Raw genomic sequence first — 22,103 nt, forward strand, 5'->3', positions numbered from 1 at the left:
ATGGACCTGCCAAGGTGTAGTGATTTTCTCCACCCATACTAGAGGTTTGTCAGGTAGATGGACCTGCCAAGGTGTAGTGATTTTCTCTACCCATACTGTAGGTTTGTCAGGTAGATGTACCTGCCAAGGTGTAGTGATTTTCTCCACTCATACTGGAGGCAGTGGTTTCCTTTATCCATAAATCTGCCTACCCTCACATCAACGAAATACCCTGAACTCCTGCCACTGTGCACTTATGCTGCTGAGACGACATGAATGCACACCACAATGCATTGTTGCTTTCATATTTATCTTTATTCATCCATACACATGATTTAAATCCTAAATAAGTTAGTTAAAATACCTGAAAATCAATAACCATACATATAGTTCTCACAGTATACAAATGAAAGAATATCCATACTTTCACCCATGCAGAATATTAAAAAATCTAATTGTATTTTATTTAAATATTTCTCTAATTATACATCAGTCATGTAAGTTAAGGCAAAAAGAACCTCCTTTCTTTGTAATAAAATACCATCAGTTCTCAACCGACAAGGGCAATGTGCCACTCCAGCTTGGCCTGGTGGTGATTATTTAATACCAGGATGCAGATGGGCATGTAGTATAAATACAACAGCTTTTGTGAAAAAAAACTTAATAGGAGTAATTTTTCTCTCTTTTTTAAAAAGATGCCCTACATGACCTCAAATTTTGTCCACAAAAGTGCATTTTTAGAGGCAAATAAATGTCACAAATTATTATGTTTGGTGTTGAAACTGGCAAGTTTCCAGCAGAATGTCACCCCATGTTCCAAGCAAACCTCAGAACACATTTCTATATGAATAGAACTCTCAGAATCAGGAAAAATGGGCGAGTTAGCCATTGACGAAATTTATGGTCATTTAGGGTAATTGAATATGTACAATAAATTCAGTTCTTGCACTACCAACGCTATCCTAAATGTAAAGTTGCCAGCAGGAGGGCATGCAATAGGGCTTGCCAAATGTACATGCATGTATTTTGGCTTTGAAAAATGAGTTGAACTCTTTTCTTGTTTTCTGAACGTTCCCTTTACAAGCCACCACGAAGGTTACAGTTGCCATTGCCTATGTCCACTACTGAGAGGAGTACTTCTGATAGATCTGGGCATGTTACATGTAGGCTGTACTATCGTTAACCTCAGTGTTCATCCAGACCAAAACAAAAATAAGCCATGGCAAGAATACTTAGATCTGTTCTATCAGGCTTGTGCACCGACCCTCATTATAAAGAGCAGAAAAATCATAAATTTATATTTTCAGAAAATTTAGATGAAATTTTCTCACCATTTACAGGTTTGGTTTATAGGTTGTGTGCAATTTCCTCGTGCCAAAATCTCTCATAATAAAATGTACCTGTTATTTAATGATGCTGAGAGGAAATCAGCAAGTTTAAGGCAAATTGAGGCCAGATGAGGATTACACATGTTTATAACCCATAGTAGCACCAGCCTACATCCCACACCTGAATAAAGCAGCATCCAAGCTACATTGATGCATCACAAGTTGTCCATAGCAGACAATACGTACATACACTGCTACCTTCTCCTACAAACGGCATTTTAAAATTGTATTAATAAGGAGTGGGGCACGGCTGTGGGGAGGGGCACGGCTGTGGGGTGGGGCACGGCTGTGGGGTGGGGCACGGCTGGGGAGTGGGATGGTTGGGTGATGGGGAGTGTTGCAAGGGTAACTAGATGAAAAGCACACAAATAATACACAGAAGGTAACTGATAATTAAGATGCAAACTTCTTTCTTCACTGATTGGAAGCACAGACAGGAACGGTTAGTTGTTGTACATTAGTTATGGCACAAAAATATTTCAGGTATATGTGAAAGTAGTGCTTATTCTGATTATTCAACCCTTTCTATCTGAAGATTCACTGATGGCCCTCCTTCCGACTGATGTACATATAAATCATCCCACTAGAGGGATTACATGTACAGTACTTACACAGACGGGGTGAACACTTAACCATTCCAACTGTCACTTACATAGCATTCTACATGAACATATTGTATTAGCAGCGTGAACACTGCTGAGAGGGATGAAGATTTGGTATAAAGTACTGGCAAGTTATTTTTGACCAGAAATCCATGCTCAGGTCAAACTGATGAAATGACTTATTCTGAAAAGTGTACAGCATGTCAACTGATTTAGAGATGCTTGGTAAATTTATGACTGATCAGTGCACTAGCTAAAACATGACTCACACAAGCTCATAACCAGATACTAGACAGTGATCTCAGTACTGACTGCAATCTTGTAAACAAATATAAATGCTGCAGGTATACATTTATACCATGGGTTTTAAAAATGCACACATGCATTCATTCAATGTGTAGACATTTACATGACTAACTGTGTGAGGAAATATTCTAAAGTGCATGTGGAAATAAAATACCAAAAATACACAAGAATGAATTCATCTTAGAAGAACAATTACATCTGAACGGGCAATGAGGGAGCCGGTAAATGAAATTTACACATATCTCAACACAAAGTTTAAAACAATAAAACAGGCTTAGTCAAAAAGGTGAATAAAATGCAGTTCTGCTTTCCCTGATCACCGAGATAACAATGGAATAAAAACAAATTATTGCAAGTTGAAAAGTTGTGATATATGTATGTACCTATAGCATATTTTATTAATAACACAGTATCCATGTGGATACAGATCATTTTGTTCATGTTACAGCGTAGGTACAATGTTCAACAACTGAATATAAGATCATTCAAAGCTTCACAACTGAGACTTACACATGCTGTGTTAATGGCATAGCTGGCTTATTAAATCTGAATGTATCTAAAATTTGTCACAGGTTAGGTCTTGGTCTTATTTGCATGCATTAAATTTTAAACCTGGTAAAGACACATCATATTTTCTTACACCATACATTAATTTGAAATTTATTTATTTATTTATCTAACTGAGGTCTTATGCCGTACTCAAAAATATCATTAATATGAAATGCTTAGCTGTAAAAAAAATCACCTGTATATTGTGTGGATCGCTGTAATGGCATGTACTGAAACAGCATGGGTCATATCCATAAACATCTAAACTTAATTGCATACTAAATACTATGGTGTGGACTCTAAATAAAATATTAGCAACAAATTTGTGCATACGTATTACAATTTTCTTAATAATTACAAAAAAAAACATCAACAAACTAAACCTACATTTGTATAATGACAAAACATATACATGTACCAAAAAGAGAGAGGACTTCGAGCTGGAATGATATAAATGGCAATAATGTCTGGATTTGGTGAAATGCTGTTATATTGGGCCTCTAATGCAATGTTCACACAAACTGTTTAGTTCAAAGTTGTACAATTATCGCCTGTGGCGTTCTGTACACTGACAATGATGATGAGTGCTGTTACAAAATGCTCCAAAAGTTCCAAAAAAACTCAAGAATTATTTAAATTATTTAAACTTTCTGTTTACTTTTTCTTCCTATGAAAAGTGCTTTCAGACAGTGTTCCTATGGAAGAAAAACCTCACCAGTTTGTTTAAAGTATGGTAAAGCAAAAGAAGTCCCAAACCAAGGGCAGATAACCATTTCCTAACAAGCTTTACTACCCTTCTATACCGCTTACCACAATTATGCAGTTACAAACTGTTGACATCAAAGCTATGGACTTCTGCTGGCTTGTCCTGAAGCTCCTGTGTCTCAAATGTGTAACTTTCAGTGTCCACATAATGTGTAACTATAATGTGTAACTTAAAGTACCTGAAATATGTAACTGTAATCAAGTGTCAATGTGTATAATAACTATAATGTGTAACCTCAAGTTGTGAGGTGTTGTACGTGTAATTATAACCACAATTATACAACATGCATACAGTAATGTGGACATCTGATGAAAATGAATATTGTCAGGTGACACTTAAGAGGAATAAATATTAAGTGCATGATGAAGTTGTCATATGGTGATTGAATTAGCATATTTTAAAAGTCACAACAATCTCCTTGCCTGCTCTCTCGCTACTTTTCCGGTCTGAAGTTAAAACTGTTTTCCATTCCGTGTCCTCTGCACATTGTCTGGCTGTTTGCTTGGTATAGTAAAACAGTTAATCTTCAGGAAATCACATATCTCCTTACAGACTCTGGCAGAATAATGGATCAAATCATATGTGCAATAGATCTGAAACAGACAATAAGAATACTGGTCTAACATAAGTTCAAGATGTGCATGTACACCTCAGTGCCTTCTGTAGTCAGACACCTTCAAAATTATTTCTCACTTTTGAGATAAATGTATTGAATGAATTTTCAGTCTGAGCATTTCACTTGTGCTTTGTAAAGTGTTGTAAATTTAAGATGGTTTCACAAGAAAGACGAGAAAAGCATTTAGGATTTCTGAGGAGTATATGATGTTCCAAGCCTATATAGCGACAATTCCTGAAGCTCATACATGATCTCTAAAGGGTATTTATGAAGAGAACCATTTTATGAAAGAGGAAATTGTGACTTAAAAAGGGAGAACACATAAAAATTACAGACGAAAAGTTCAGATGAAAGAGTCCGAAATGTTAGTTGTAAATGTAGTCTTCAATATTTTTTTTCAATTTTTCTTTCAAGAGAAAAAGTCATTTAAAGATGATTTTTGTATGGTGTATATTTGGGGCCACCTTTTGGTATATATAGCCTCTGTGTAATAATAATGTTATAAATGAGGACGTAACATATCTTTAATAAATGTATTTGCACTAGAATTTGGTCTCTTCAGCTAAAAAATGTGTTCAACCTGGATTCTCATAATATTTATATACATTCAGAGATATTATCATGATTCAGATTAAATGCATATGTTTGAATATCAACAACAGATTTACATTCAAATACGGTTATTAGACATACATCACATCCTTGTTTAGAACGTTATTATGCAATGACGACAACTACCACACCATACAAAAACATTTTCACATACCCTCCTGCAAAAAAAAAAACATAACAAAATCTAAAAAAATATTAAAAACCATATTTGCAGGTAAGTTTTGACAGATAAAACAGTGTCAAGATGTAAATGAATGCCTGTACTTACACAGCAGAGCCATAAGACAATATGTTCATTGACGAAGGAGTTAAAGTATTGGTTGAGGAACAACATTGCTGGTCCAATGAACACAGAATCCCACAGATCCATCTCGCTCTTGGTCATGTGGGCCACCTGAAATATTAACAGGGTGTCTTCAATATTTTTCTACACAAAAATAAATTGGTTGCTTTGTGTGACTGGTTAATACCGTATTTCACCAAATGTTCATCAGTTTTAAAGTCACACATTTCACCTGATTCTGACAGATTCATTACCATTACAGGAAACTTGTGTTGGCCCCAACAGTACATATCCTTTTAAGGCCTTTATGTGCTTGTTTATGTGCATTTCTAATCTGCATACCAAACTGGATATGTGCTCAAACTTCTGTCAGAAGAATAACATTCTTGACTAACAGATTTGATTTGAAGTTGTTAACATTTTCACAAAATACATGTATTTGACATCTTTACTGAGTTCTGATGACTACCCGTTTATGTCAAATCTGTGTACCACATAACATATAATCCATGCAGACAGGCGAAATACAAAATTGGAGCTACATGTACACGTACTTCTTCTTTTCAACAATTATACAGAGTTTGGAATAAATGAAATCTGGAGAGCCTAATTCTCGAACAAAATGGTATAAAAACGGACTGTTTGGACACCCTCTTTCACATTTCTAAACCATTGGAAACATCTCAGCTGAAACAGAATATGTTGATAAGTTTTTTTATTTATTTGATAGGTGTTTTACTGTGTACCCAAGAATATTTCACTTATACAACGACTGCCACCATAAAAGTAAGGGGAAACCCACAACCACCCACAGAGACTGCACTGGTGGGAAGCTCCTGGGCAATTGCGCTGTGGTGGTGTGCTAACTCCCTCAGAGTCCACAAGGGTACATGTGCATCTGCTGTCAAGTTACAATACTTACCACCAGCCTGTTGGTGACCTTTGCTGACACCATCCCAAAACTGAGCACATACAAACAGGGATGCTGCTCAAAGAGACCAATAGGGGACTTCTTGTATATAACAACTGCCAGGATGATGACAGCGGCTACTGGAAACAGGGGAAATATTGTGCTTGTTCCCTGCAAAAGGCAAAATAAAAACATGGTTCATTAATGCTCTTTAATTTTTCACAATTATGTTTCTATAAAAATAACAACAACAATGCTTATTTTCTGAGGGAGATCAATTAGTTAGATCTTCCTTCAGTCCCTCATGCATACATACATTCGCACATTCAGGTTATTAACAAAGGTCTATACAGTATACCTAAACTAAAGATGAACCTGATATAAGATGACCAAAGACTATATACAATGTAGTGATCATAGATCATAGATTTCATACTTAATCAGCAGAGGCATATTTTGACATGATCAACACATTGTCACCCCACAATGTCAGCCCACAATGTCAGCCCACAATGTCAGCCCACAATGTCAGCCCACAATGTCACCCCACAATGTCACCCCACAATGTCAACCCAGAATATCTACAAGAATTTTTAATCACACTGGTTCTAGGTTTTGGGGATGAGGTTGATGGAGGTTGTAGATCGCAGGTTACTTTAATAGACAGTTGCAGTGTACGTAAACTGGCTGAAAAGATAGCTTGTAGTCAATCCATTTAGACATTTAAACATAAGCACAGCTTTGTGCAACAGGATTCTTTCATATAAGGTCTTGAACTTAGTGTCGTATATTGTGTATTTAAAATAATATACTATAACTATATACTGTAACATACTATAAAGGGACTCTTCAGAGCCACTGCCCCATACTGTGCAACAGGAATCCAACAATAGTTGTACATAAGCATTATAAAACAAAATTCTGGCATGGTGTGGTAAATATTGCATGCATAATGCATTTTGTCTTATCAGAGTTGACTGCCATGTCATTATTGCTGCACTACTGCAGTATTCTTTTGCTTTCATTTCCTAGTGCTGTCTCTACACTTTCCAACGTTTTGGCTGATGGTGATACTGTTGTCTCATCCGCAAACAGATCAATAATACAATTCTTAGCTTGCAGATGGAGATCAATACTAAAAATAAGGAACAGTAGAGGGCCAAGTATAGAGCCCTGGGGCACTTCCCACATGTTATTTGATGTAGTTCACACTGAATACTTTGTATTTTTTGTTTTCTGCGTGATAGACAACTTTGAAACCATGAAAGACATTTCTTACTAAATTGATCGCAAGTCAATTTCTGTAGCAATAGTCAATGGTTAACAAGGTCAAATGCCTTTTTAAGATCAATATGTAACACACCTGTCAGCTGGTCTTTATCCATCCCTGAAAGCCATTTATCAGTAATGTTTGTGAGCATAGTTTGGTATGAATGATGAAATCTAAATCCTGATGGTAGTTCATGCAACTGTTGATAAGAGTTCATTTATCTGGTTTGGCACATGCTTCTAAGTATCTCAGAAAGAGTTGGAAGAACTGAGATTGGTCTGTAGTTATTTGGATTCATTTTGGCAACTTTTTTGTAGATGGGTGTAATTCTAGCATTTTTGAAGTCATCAGGAAATATAACGGTTCCTATGAACTGATTAAAAATAAAGGTAAGTGAGGAGGCTATGAAAGCGGCTATGAGAATTAGTAGCTTTGGACCAACACCATCTAATCCCGTGGGTTTCTTTGGGTCAAGCTCTGTTAAATGTTTGAAGACAATTTGTTTGAGATATAAAGTTAACATTGAAATGCATTTCTTTCTCCAGTTTTCCTTGAGTGAACATTCTTGGTTCATTCAGATTTGCATTTACATGTATGTGCTTTGATATCTATGTATTTTACCAGCAGTTACAACATATTCATTCAGTACACTTGCAATTTTTTTTAGTGACATTTGTTGATTTATTAGTATTTGGATCATTTATCACTGCTGGATATGGAGGTAAAGGGGGTAAAGGGTAAAAGTCTCTTAGCATTTTATAAATGACTTTAGAGATTGTTCTATCTTCCACTGTCGCCTGCACTTGGTTTGATTTAGTTTCATGAATTAAAGCCTTTGTTTTATTGCCCCAAAATCTGTATTTTCTTTCATCCTTCTTTTTATGATACAATTCCCTTTTTCGACTTGCTTCTTTAATGTGTGCAGAGTACCACTCTAGTTTCGTGTATCTCATCACTTTCCTAGTTTTTGATGGTGCATGCTTTTGAAAAATCATCCTTGAACAAAATGTACCAAACATTTAATGCATTATTTGGGTCACTTGCCATTTCAACTAATTTAAAAGGCACACTGCTTTGAGAAATGACTTCTCATGAAAATTTTTGAAATCTGGATATGTAACTTGGATGTGTGATTCTTTTCAAGCTTGAGCAAAATTTCATTTCGTCATACATGCAGGATAGTGGTCACTGATGGCATAATCTGGCACTTTATATTCGACTACGTTAGATGACACTGTTGTATAAACATCATCTAAACATGTCTCAGAGGTACAAGCAATTTTGGTAGGTTCTTTTACAAGCTGATGTAATTCAAATAAGCTGGTGACCTTGAGCCTTGCTTTTGGTATCTCATTTAGGTGATGACAGTTAAATGTTAAGGTCCCAAAGAATCATAATTCCCTGATCATCTAATGGTGCTTTTACCAGTTCTTCTTCAAAGTGATCATATCATATACATTTTGATTCTGGTGTCCTGTGGACCAAGCACAGAAAAAAGGGCTGCTCATTTGAGTTTTTTACTTCAATCCATATGTCTTCAATTTCACGAGCTTTCAAACTACATGTACATGCAGTACATTTAACTGCCTACTGAAATTACCTTCATAAACCACGTATGCAGCTGTCAAACAAGTTAAAAGGGCTCAATCTGATCATACCATTTCGTGATACATGTATGTCCTTCAACTTGTCAGTTTAACACTATTTTTACGACTGAGGAAACAACAAACGATATTTTAAATGAACTAGAACTTTTGTGTGAAAGTACCATCATTTTTACAATGAGTATGAAACAAGCGTGACAGAGGTCAGTAGGAAAATGATATTAATGTTTGTATGTGATCCTGACTTTAAAATGTTAACACTCAAGTGTTGCTATAAAACAAATCCAGCACAACACAGAACCATAAAAACGACGAAGCATCACACTGATGCTTTAGATTTTGACTTACCAGCAAGTCAAAAATCTTTTTGTTGAATCGGCCCAAGGGCTAGGTTGAAACATAAAACAAACATTTTTTAACACACCCCATTGGGCATAATATACAGGAACATGCAGGCGTGTAAATTTTCACCACAAGGAAGTAATTGGTCTGCTGTACTCACCGCAACAGTGGAACCATTTTTACCACTGCCACCTTGCATAAAGATCACACTAAAGTTTGAGTGCAGTTGCAGGATGGCACCAAATACACCAAAATATACAACAAACATTTTCAGGGGAAATCCTAAAACTGGAACCTGAAACAGATATGAAACAAGAGCAAGAGTGACTGATTAATTAGTGCTTCACGCCACAGTAATATTCACTCATGATGGTGGATAGTTTAAGGCTGAAGCTTTTGCCATGCTATATTTTTGGGGTCATATAATGAACATGCCCCCTTGCAGAGGAAGGGCTCTAATTGCCTAAAATATGACCAGTTTAGACCTACAGTTACATCCAGTTCATGAGAAAGGTTAAGTACATGTACCAATCCAAAAAAGCTGTGGAAGTATTTAGCAGGTGACCAGGAATAGAATCTGGGTCTGTTACAACCAAATTTGTCATCTTTGTCCAATACAGCAAATTGTTATGTATGCTAGTCATGTGTACTACTCATATGTGTAGAAAGTAGAGAGTATTAAGCTTGTGACAACTTACGGGTAAGCTCCAGAAGGATGGGGATATAAAACAGCATGCCCAATATATGGCTATAATAGAAAACTGGCCCTCTGTAACATCCAGTCTGCAAGACAAACCAGAGAATTACATCACAATCAACCTCAGAGTTTGAACATGTATTTATTTGTTTGCTGGCCTTAGGGTTAATGTTGGTTTTTACCGTAAATTTGATCATCCCAATGACGATCTTAGTATAGTGCTGCCCCACAAATGCCATGTCAAAGACACCAGGCAAGTCAAATGAAGATCCACTAAAATGTCATGCCATGGAGACCAAGTAAGTCAAATGATGACCCACTAAAATGTCATGCCATAAAGACCAGGTAGGTCAAATGATGATCCACTACAATGACATGCCATGGAGACCAGGTAGGTCAAATGATGACCCACTAAAATGTCATGCGATAGACACCAGGTAAGTCTAATGATGACCCACTAGAATGTCATGTCAAAGAGACCAGGCAAGTCAAATGATACCCCACTAAATGCCAAGTCCACATAAATCCACCAACCGTACACACACATATGCATGTATATATATGTGCATACAATAAATCTGAATGCTTTTTTTAAAATTGTTTTCAGTGTACTAAAAAGAAACAGCCCCCCACCCCCCACCCGCCCCACCCACCTGAAAACAAGATTTCCTCATTATCACACACTCAAAGTCTGTATCTAATAAATCATAGAACCTTCATTTAATTCTTAAAACTTTCTTTTTAAAATGTTACATACAGTATTTTAATTCTAAAGGTAATGAAGCATTTTCATTTGAGGAAATGGAAATCAACTGATTAACAATGTTTAGAAATATTTTTTCTTCAACTGCTTGTTTCAAGCTTTTCCACTTACTTGCCAAACCGGAGTGTGCCTGACACATATGTTTGCCAATGAGCTATGTAAAACAAGGTGACCGCAGAAAAACACTCAAAAAACAGCAGACCTGGATTGGTGCCAAGCTGGAGGGCGATACATGTGCCCAGAATGACAAACACTGAAATGACACAGATGTGATACAGCCATTATACACACATGATACAGCCATTATACACACATGATACAGCCATTATACACACATGATACAGTCATGAAAATTATGTTCAAAGCCTCAATCTTCATCCTATTAAACTTTTGTGTCCAGTTACCTGAAAATAAAAGACAAGGGAGAACTGCCAGGATTCGTTACGTGATATTTTCATTTAAATACAACTGCACATTCTCACTGGTCACACCTTTATGGTTTGGCTCACTATTACCTGCACAGTACTACTACCTGTGAGGGTAAGTCATATACATGTACGTCATACTTTAGTGTACAAGTCTTGTGTGTACTTTTAAGATCTACATCCACATGTTTGTTAAAGGTCTGCCTCATGAAGAACATTTAGCACCCAATACAAATGTCAGAACAATATTCTGGTTTATTGATCATGAAACTTTGTATTTAATGTTAATCATGATACTCAGTTACAAAAGTTAGTTACATGCACATGTATGTCTGAGGAATACTACCCTTATACATTTAGGCTGAGCAGCTAAAACCCCATTACTTGTCTCTAGATCAGGTACGTGAGGCTTGCGTTCTCACCTGTTGACAAGGAATCACACCCATGATCAAAGAGTTCACCCAGGGGTGAACTGGTCCCTGTTCGTCTGGCCTGTTTACCATCGATGGCATCTAGTGACTGGTACACGAACAACCCCAGTCCACACAGGAAGTACGCCCATCGTGGAGGCTGTAGACAGAAAGGTAGAATTGTAATAATGACTGGATGATTGGAAACATATTTTACAGATAAACACAGTTCTATTTATATACAACATGGCAAAAAAAGAATACTAATTGACTTAAGGTTTTATTCTCCAAAGCTGAGACACAATCCCAAGATTGTGGCTACAAATGTCCCCAACCCAGCTGTTGATTACCATACATCTGAAGTTTATTCAATGATTCAAAGACCAAACGATATGCACCAACCTATAACCATCTCACATAAATGTAAGCTGTCACTATCATGATCTTTGGTGGGTCTTTCTGATATCAGAAACTTGTAGAGAATCTCTTGCATGGAATCACAGAAGAGCTACATGTATACACCCTTCCTCTATTCAAGATGATTGCATAACAAGCCAACTTCACAGATTTTATATCCCATGCTGAATAAACAAAACTTATGTATGAATGACAGATCAAGGTGGTTTTTGAACTTGATCTGAGGGCCTACAAAATGAACCTTCCCACAAATTTGATCAGAATCAGACAATATTATGAGGCTGTTACTGCATTTTATACAATGACCAATCAGAATTAAAGAAATCAATACATATACTAAACATATGCACAGATCCTCCTTGTTTTGGTACATGATGTGATTTTACATAAAATGAAGCTGCCCACAAAACTTTGTTAAACTCTGACAACAACCTATAGTCTGGAAATGAACGTCCTATCAGAGTGAAAGAAATAATCGAATGTGCAAAACAAAACGCACACAAAATTTTATGTACATCTAGCTTAGAAAGCAACAAAAAATCAGAAGAAGATATTGAAGGGATCAGGCTATTTTTCACACTTCATCTGAAGGGCCCTATACTGAACCTGAGGACAACATTTTATCAAAATCACACAATATTTGAAGAAAAACTTGTATGCAAAACTTATGCATGAATTGGGTTGATTTTCAAATTTGAAACATGTATGAGGGCTCACAAACACAATCATGACAAAGCAGACTTTGAGTTGGACGATTCTCCAAAATTAGTTTCCATGATATGAGCAACTTAAAGAAAATCTGACCCAAGTCCAATCAGATTAAAAGGAATCATGAAATATTCAAATGTTATGTATGGATCTGGCTGGTTGTCATCATTATTATTCTAAGGTTTCACGAAAGGAGCCAGCACCAAAAACTTCCTGAAAATGAGACCAATATTTGGAGCACTTATTGCACATAAATCAATGCCAATCACGAAATTCATTTAATATGCAAAACTTGGCAGGCCTATTTCTAGCTGTCAAACGCAAGATTAGAAGAAACATAATATTTCAACCCCAGCATGTGCAATATTTATTAGGTTTCTGTTAAATAATAATAACAATACAATAACAGCAACCTTAATGAAAGCTTTATCAGTGAGTCACTCATTACCTGGGTTAAGTCTATTGATCCTGAAACTCTTCATTTACCTATCCAGGTTAAGAGCAGGCATTTCTATACCCTGTGTTTAGTTTCTTACAGCAACAGATGGCTAGAAATCAATACAATATAATAGCAGTATAACAAAGACAGTCATCAATTTCAGCAAGAGAATATCAAACAAACCTGCAGCTTCAGTATATCTTTACATGTACTCTAATTCCTCAACCTTTTTCAACCATCTGTACAATCTATATTTTTAAACATTCCGAGAGAAGGATGGGGTGAAGACAAATAATTTGCATGGTTTTATGAAGCTTGCATCTTAAATGACACAAACAAATTTTAGCATCATTTTCATAATAACTGTCTGCATAAATTCCACTGAAGAGTGATTTAGTAGTTGAAGTATTAATGGAAAAGGTCAAACTACATCTGATGTTTATAGGGAAGAGCTATTCTAGATCAGATGAAGTTGTACATTTTGTGTCTCTGTACATGAATCTGGCAAGGTTAAACCATAATTAGCAGATCTACCTCAACATGCTCAAACTGTGTTTTGTTTATCAGCAAGAGCGCTATGAATAACAAGTTAATGTTTGCCAAGGTTTGATACAGTGTGTAGGTGAAGAATAACAACCCAAAAGGAATCACACACCTTAACCAAACAGGAAAGGAATGTTGAAGAGATCACTATGACCACAGCTACCTGAAAGTCAGTCATACAACCTTGGGCATCTCCACCTCAATAATATCAGGAGAGACTGGCAGACTTATCTGAGCAACCAAAAGGGCAGATACATCACTCGGGAATGCTGGAAAATGATTCACCTCTGCATGGATAAGTTAATCATGCTACACTGTAGATGTATGTTAAATTGTACAATACTCTAACACATCTGCCAAGAACATGATACTTTACAGCCAGAGTAGATAACCAATAGTTCATACCCTATTTCTTCAACCTTTTTGCTTGTTTAACGGTAACTTTGAAACCTGTACAACTTAATGTCAATAATATATATGTTTTGTGTGTTAACTAATATCACAGTTTCACACAAAATATTATGTGGGCTGCCTATAATTTGTTCAAATTAATAAAATAATGATTATAATTTATATTTATAATTAACCGGAGAAGCCTTGTGGCAACAATTTTAGTAAAAACTGAAAGCACTGTAGTTCTCCAGGCCAGGTGCTCATCAGGTTTTTTCTATCCTGACTTACATGGACAGGTCTTTATAATTAGCTGTAATACTTCATAATGTACATGTATAAATGCATGTTTGTGTACATAACATTGGAAGTCAAGACAAGATTTGTACTGTTCATCAATTTGTATAGACCGAAATTCAGTTCTTAATGGAAGGAAGGTATACAGTACACATGTACATGAATGCAACAATTCCAACCATTCTATTATCAATGTTAAAAAGAATTTTGATTCTGACAAACTGCAGAATGATTAAAGTCTGAAAGCTTGTGCATGGTTGTATGGTACTGATACATCTTTATGCCCTTAAACTACAGACATATGCATATGAGTCATAACTATGTTTAAGCAAGTGCAGTATGCAGACAATATAAAATACTTTTAATTTTTTTTTCCTAATGCTCCGAAACCTTTGAAACATGTACATGTATGTACTGTAGGTTACTTGTATTTCTATCAGACCTGCAGATATTCTACACCAGTCTGCCAAAATGTATCACTGTTGCATATATTTCTACACCAGGTATTTTGTGGCTGAAGGGACAATGAAGTTCTTAAGTAAATGTATACTGCTTGCATATACATGTATGTGTCCCTTACTGGCTTGTGTGTTACAGCCTTAGTTTGTTACAGAATTGTCAACCTGTGATGCAGTTTGACATGTAAAGGGAACAAAAATGTCCAGAACATGACAAAAAAACTTCCATAAATTGTAACGTAAAATGCACAAAACAGCAGGGAACTGAAAACTGATCTGTAACTTTTGTGAAGCCACATACTCAGATTTAATTCAACTGAATGGGGTGAACCTTGCCAAATATGAGTCTGGAAAGCTAAACAAACAATAACAGACAATTAATTTTATTTGAAATGAACAAAATGGCACTATTTAAGTCATGTACCAAGTTTCTAATTTATACATGTACTAGGACAGCTGTTTTGTGACAGAGGAGGTGTTGGCCTATAGTCCCTCTGCCATACTGGTACATAATTAATACCCATAATGCTTTCATACTTAACAACTTCCTTTTCCATCAAAATTAATAATATGCTACTCGCATGTACATTGAACACTGATACAAACATGAAATGAATACAATGTTCATGTATAATTGTGCAATGGACTGAAACAGTCATTGCAGTTGTTCACCAATCTTGACAGTGTATAAAATCTGTAATAGCAAAGTCCGCTTATAGCTGTGCTGTACATTATGGCTATATGTACAAATGAGGTGACTTGATTCTCTTCCAAAATCAGTAGGTCAAGTTAAACATGGCACATACAAGTCTATTAGTCACGTTGGTGCAGCTGTACTTTGTCCTTGCTCACACACAGCACTAGCTCACACACAGATGATTAGAACAGACCTTGGCCACATTCAACACCCCAAGAATATTCTCAGTAATCTAGATGTCTAATGGAACATGATGATGAATTCCATGCCATGGGATCACACAGCGATCTTAGACTTGAGTCAAAATTTCAAATCACTTTAAAATTGCTATTTCTGATGTAACAAGGGCAAAATAGTGCTTGGTAACATAAATTATGGCTAAGTTATCACACAACAAATTTCAGCTAAAACAACGGAATGGAACATACCAAATTTAATGATAAAAATTTTGCCTTAACTCTAAGATCGCTTTGTGATCCCGAGCCTTGCAAAACAGTTAGGGACATTTTTTCCAGTCAGCAGTGGGCACAGTGAACTATTTTGCCATTACATGTGTATCACTGTTTCGGGGTGAGCCAGGAAGTGAAGTCCTGTCAAGGGTCATTATAACAAACAAGTCTGTCTATTGTAGATGTTAAGGAAAATAAATAACATAGTCATAGCAGAGTGAGTTACAGACAGTGATACATAAAGTACCATCAGGCTTGGCGCTGATGATCACAATATACCCGGTTGTTCCATTTCAAACTCTTTCATAAAGTGAGTATCCATGTTAAAATAAATGATACTGTAGCTACACATACATGTACATACTGTAAACACCTCAAGTGTAAAAGATCCATAATGAGCAGCTCTGTAGATACATGTATATACTTAGAATTACATGCAGTGGCAAGGCTACTAAAGAGCTTGCCTGTATGAAACACATGAATAACGAACTGAAATCGTGAATTTGGTATTTACAGTAATTAATACGCTCAAAGAGCATCAGCTATGGAACATCTTCCTTGCATCAATGTGCATTATACGCATGTGAAACTTCAGGTCAACACATACAACCCTAACATTTTGTTTAACATTGATTCTAATACATAATACACTAAGTGAGGAATTCAGTCATTTACGGTACTTCATATGAACTTATATCCAAACAACAATGGAATATCCCCCTCGTGCTATTGTGTTCTACACATGTGCAAACCCTGAGCTCAATATCTGCAGTGCTTTTTGAGATACTACCCCTAGGGCCAAAGTTAAAATATTATTTGATGTTACAAGCAATTTATAACAAAAGAGGGTAGGTTGGTCTGTTTTCCTTAATTTTCCTTAAACTTTGTGAGATTTAGGGACTCTTCCTTCATATGAAGAATCAGAAATTTATTCTGTCCTCAATACATGATTCAATGTACAGGCTTGGCTAGAAGTATGCAGAGTATAAACATCCAAGTGAACCTCAGATCAGATCACCACCTTTGGCCTACTTTAGGTGTACACTGTTCTAAACAGCTACACATGAGGAAGAGGAGAGACAAAATCATGTTGTGTTGCACAAAGATTAAAGGATGGGACATATCAGCTTTGTCTTTGAATGTGAACTCCCCTTTGTAGTGACTACCACTGTTTCCACTTCACAACAATGTATCAGTAAACATTACATTTTCTATCTACCAAAGCATCTTGCCCTGCTGATATCAATGATAGTTCAGGAAAAAATACCAATATATTTTCAGCTACATGCTCCTTAGCATAGAGTTTTGCCTGGGAGAAAACTATCCACACACCTGACTAATCATTTTCTTAAATTCTGGGACCTTCTGAACAAAATTTTTACATGCCAACAGAAGGGGCTCATGTGGTATACATGACAGCATGATGAGGCACATCAACAAATCTGCGTAAGCTCAGCACAAATGGTTTACAAGGATAAACCAGAGAGCAAGATAAAGAACGATGAAATAGAACTACACATTCATACCAAGAGACCAGTTTATATACATTTCTAACAAGCATTCACCATCCAAAAGTCTTGATTCTGTGCTTAACTGGCAATAAACTCAGGAAATATTTGATGCGGTGGACCCCAAATAGCAAATACACATCCTCACATGCTCTCTGTCATGTCTACACAGTTTCATGAACATCCAACTGAAATTGTAGGATATGAATTGACAAGGTTATGGATGGATGGACAGACAGAGGGATATATATGGATAACCTGATAGCTGTATCACCTCCGCATTACATGCCATGTGTGACTCAAAACCCCAATACACTTATATTTCTACCCCTTGGTCTAATGATAACCCAAGAAAATAAATCATAACATACTCAGAAAACTCTATTAATATTAATATCTGTCTTATCATGGTTCTATTTACTTGTTTGATCTGTGTTTAATGCCATACTCAAGGATGTAAAACTTCACTCATACAATGGTCAGTTTTATGGGTGGAGGTGCCACTTCTAAACCACTGACCTCTGGCAAGTTATCGATGAATTTTTCCACGTTTGACCTACAGATATATACACACCATATGTGGTGTTATTAAAAACTGCACAAATGGCCAGAGATGTGGAAAGCTTGTAGTCACGCAGGCCCAATAGAAGTGAGCAGGGAAATTCCTTGTCCAAGGCTAGTATCTGCCTATGCTATTGTTTTTCAAAATGACATCTATGATTAAATGTGTAGGCCTATTATCTGAATGTGACAGAGTGTCACAACAAAAAGTAAGTCACTTTCACCATATCTACTGTTGATTATCTCCAAATCAAAAATAGAAATGGGACATCACTGGAAGCTTTAAGTATGATCTGTCATATATGAAGTTAACTTTAACACACATTTGAAATGATATTCTTATAAAGTAGTGAAGGCTATAGTTATTAGAAGTCTGACACGTGTATGTACACAAAGTATAATTCCTGAAGACACAGTGACAATATACTCAAGAACATTTCATTTTATATACTGATAACCTTAAATCTGTTCAACCACTAAAGTACTTTTTTCAGTGGAATTTGTGCATAAAATTATTATGATAATGACACTAAATAATGATTTTAATATTTGTGTCACTAAAGATGCAAGCTTCATAAAAGTGTGCAAATTATTTCTCTACACCCCATAGTTCTCTCAAACTGTTTCAAAATATTGGTTGCACGAGTGGTTGAAAAGGCGGAAGAGTTAGTTTACTTGTAGATACATCAGCTAATTTCACAAGTAAAGAAAATCAGAGTGCCTTAATTATCGGAGAGACGATTTCCCAAATGTGACAAACCAATCTTCATCCTTATTCAAAACAGGTCAAATCAAGTTTGAATGCCAATTGTTCTCTTTCAGCCTGTCTTAGGTACATGTAGCATGATGAAGTGAAATTATGCCATAATCATTTATTCTTTATTACTTTTACAAGATTGTATGTGCAATAATAGTATACATGTATGAAACATGTGAACACCATCTATGTCCAGTACACCAAAGAATTCTTCAATTGTATGGGTTTATGTTACAGCTGGGACTATTATATATAATGGTCGCAAGTTACAGTTACTGCTTGAGGCTCAGTTGTTCAACCTCATGACTCGTGGTTTCTATCTGGTGGAAAAGTTCAAAGAAACCATCTGACCACTTTCCACAAAAAAGCTGGCAGCCTTGGAGTACCCTCTGGTTTTCTCCATCCATAAAACTGACTAATGTCAAAAAGTGAAAAATTTAGAATGGATGAATGTTTAGGGTTTATTGTCGTACTTAACAATTCCATACGGCGATAAGGAGTCATTAGATACATGTACATATAGTGTGTCTTCTTGAGGCAGGGCAAGTCAATGCCACCAAAGTGCTGCCACCACTGGCATATCATGCCAAAGACACCAGACATGACACCTCACCAAGTTACATGTCATTATACTGACACAAGAGCAACCAATCTCTTTTCCTTGCTCTAATCTCTCAGTGCTAAGCACCAAGTGACGCTGCAACAAGTGCGATTTTTAAAGTTTTTGCAATGATCACAGGCCTCCCGACTTCCAGGTAGATACTCTAACCATTAGGCCACCGAAGTGGTCTAAAAAATTGTTAAAAAATCTAAAAATTTGCTATGTATATGCATGCCACTAAGCCTGGGGAATGTCAACCAGACAGTATCAAAAATAGGGAAAATGAAAAAAAAAAATGTTTTTGTGTTTTTTACAAATAAGGTATGATGTGTGTATAGCTCTACCTACCATTATTAAAATTATTACACGTGTAAGTTGAAGACTTCTTTACATCTTTCAATATTAACTTTCACCCCTCTGAAGTGGTGTCAAGCCATAATCATTCATTCACCTCTCTGTCAGCCAGTGTTCAGCTTGACTGACTTCACAATCTTGAATTCTACACTTCTTTTTGCTTTTTGAAAAGATATTCTAAAATTTTATACTGAATCTCTCGATTCATACTGCTTCCAGATACAGTTACAGTTTGTAGTATCATACATATGTATACCTGATTCAACCTTTTCAACCCCCTCTGCAACAAATATTTTGAAACATTATGAAAAAAATAAGAGGTGTTGAGAAATAATTTGCACAGATTTATGAAGCTTTCACCTTGAAAGACATAAACAAAAAAATTTTAAAATCATTTTCATAGTAATTGTACAGTGGTTGAAAAGGTTGATGATTTACACTACATGTAATTAGATTTCAACACGTTTTAATAAGGGAAAATAACAAATAGGTTAAACAGTGCAGATCACAGTTTGCTATTGCGTTATGATCACCCACACAATTTGTGAATGTCACTGGTCGTTAATGTGCCTTATCAAACATAAAGAGGGAAGCAGCAGCTGTATGTATGCATGTACAAAAACATACATCACATTTTCACTATCATTATACTGAAGTTAACACGTCAAGTTAATCTTGTTTAATAATGGAGGTTGCATGTGGAAAGAGGGTAAGAGAAGGACGCCTGTCAGGAACACAGTTGTAACAACACACTGTGATCACTGTGAGTATGGCTCACTGAAAAAACATCCCACAGGAACAGATGTCAACCAGAGTCAACACTTTACATTATACACAATGATATGGCAGCATATATTATGTATGCTTATATATCAGAATGTGGTATTCTGTAAGGCAGGTTGAAAGTTGGGGTCACATGTTTTCATGTTTAAAGCAAAATGGCCATCCAATGTTAAAGCATTGAGGAAAAAGTCACTTTTTGCCACTTCGCCCCCCACCAGTAAGGTCTAGTTGTACAAAATAACATCATGAAAGCTCTGGAGAAATACCCAAACTATTTGTTACTAAGGAGATCATGTGGTCTCTAGCTTCCGATCCATCTTACAGAATTGCCTGAAACCACTGCTGGCCTCCAAGTAATACCTGAGCAAAATACTGGTTTAAATTATTAGAATTACAGTCAAAACGTACAAAAATTACAGTCAGACGCACACATTACTTTTATGGCGTCAGAGCTTGTTATTAAATACCAATGATCTCTGTCACTGGAAGAAGCCCTCTTAGCATCTGATGTTTTAACTCGGTAAAAAGACCACATTACACAACATATACAATTTTGTATACATGTAGCTAGCTGGTCTAATCTGAACGAATACCACATATAAGATAATGCCTCCTGACACCTAGATGTTTTAAAACAATGATGAAGAGATCTGTCAATGTTAATATGAAGGAATAAGCCAGTGTTCGCGCAGTTACCTCCCCTTGTTAAAAAATATCAGCTGACTACTACTGACTTGGAGATGAATGACAAAGAAAGGCCATGGACGATACTTACTTCCTGTTTAGCATCTGGACTATATAGAACCAAGATCAATGTCGTGACGACATTTATAATCAGTCCTACACTTGTGATCGTATTCGGTGCCCATGTTGTCGGAATCTGCTCCACAAGCCATCTCCAGAACTTCTGCATCAGAGGCTCAAGTATAGAGACCCCCTCAGCACTGTATTTGTGCTCATTTAGCCGCTTTAGTTGCGCTGTAGATAACACACGGGACATTTTCTCCTATTCTAAATTTCCCACATAGCACAGATGTCAACTGACAACCAGAATTATTACAAACTGTGACCGTATAACCTAGGATGAAATCGGTGACGTTACTCGCTTGTCTCCACAAACAAATATGGCCTCGTAAACTGTCTTTGTGCGCATGCGCCACGCGTGTCCTGATATGCCCTATGTCAGTCGAGCACGGGGCTTCGAAATGAAAGTAGGTGAGGAGAAGCTTAGAGCACACTTTACTAAACATGAGAAAGGACCTACACATATCTGTAAGAAGATCCGTTTATAAACATTATTAATCCACGTCGACAAGGTTATGCGTCTTTAAAACATTGCAAGCTGTATTGCATTTATCGTACGGTAGCCTACTTAAGGTCATATAAGCCAACTTGTAAATAAATCTTTGTGGTAAAAGTTGTTTTTCTTTCTTCTGATGGACCCTCCTAATTCAGGTCAGGTCAATGTCCTTCAGAATGCGCAATCTTAATGCATGAGTAAAGCTCATTTATAGCTGATATGCCTGAATCGTATATATGTGCTATATAAATTGTACTTATAAATTTGGGAAAAGAGTACACGTTCAAAAATAAATTAGGCCTACACGTTTAGCTGCCAA

General features: G+C 36.3%; 1 protein-coding gene across 1 annotated transcript; it reads right to left on the bottom strand.

Moving 5' to 3' along the window:
* Positions 1-280: 280 nt before the first annotated feature.
* Positions 281-21,602, bottom strand: LOC135466651 (choline/ethanolaminephosphotransferase 1-like). Its single transcript, XM_064744261.1, has 8 exons — positions 21,260-21,602; positions 11,535-11,682; positions 10,799-10,940; positions 9,926-10,010; positions 9,388-9,522; positions 6,024-6,182; positions 5,087-5,212; positions 281-4,183 (listed from the first exon to the last, which is right to left on the bottom strand). The coding sequence occupies exons 1-8, from the start codon at positions 21,482-21,484 to the stop codon at positions 4,043-4,045; spliced, it is 1,161 nt and encodes a 386-aa protein (XP_064600331.1). The 5' UTR covers positions 21,485-21,602; the 3' UTR covers positions 281-4,042.
* Positions 21,603-22,103: the final 501 nt, after the last annotated feature.

This window comes from Liolophura sinensis, chromosome 6, assembly GCF_032854445.1.
Source record: "Liolophura sinensis isolate JHLJ2023 chromosome 6, CUHK_Ljap_v2, whole genome shotgun sequence".
NCBI lineage: Eukaryota > Metazoa > Mollusca > Polyplacophora > Chitonida > Chitonidae > Liolophura > Liolophura sinensis.

Bases quoted from the DNA above. Each gene is read 5' to 3' on its own strand.
- LOC135466651 (XM_064744261.1), bottom strand. From the start codon at position 21,484: ATGTCCCGTGTGTTATCTACAGCGCAACTAAAGCGGCTAAATGAGCAC. The intron at 10,941-11,534 runs GTGAGAACGCAA...GTGTCATTTCAG, and splicing joins GTGTGATTCCTTGTCAACAG to TGTTTGTCATTCTGGGCACA. The intron at 9,523-9,925 runs GTAAGTTGTCAC...TATCTGTTTCAG, and splicing joins CATCCTTCTGGAGCTTACCC to GTTCCAGTTTTAGGATTTCC.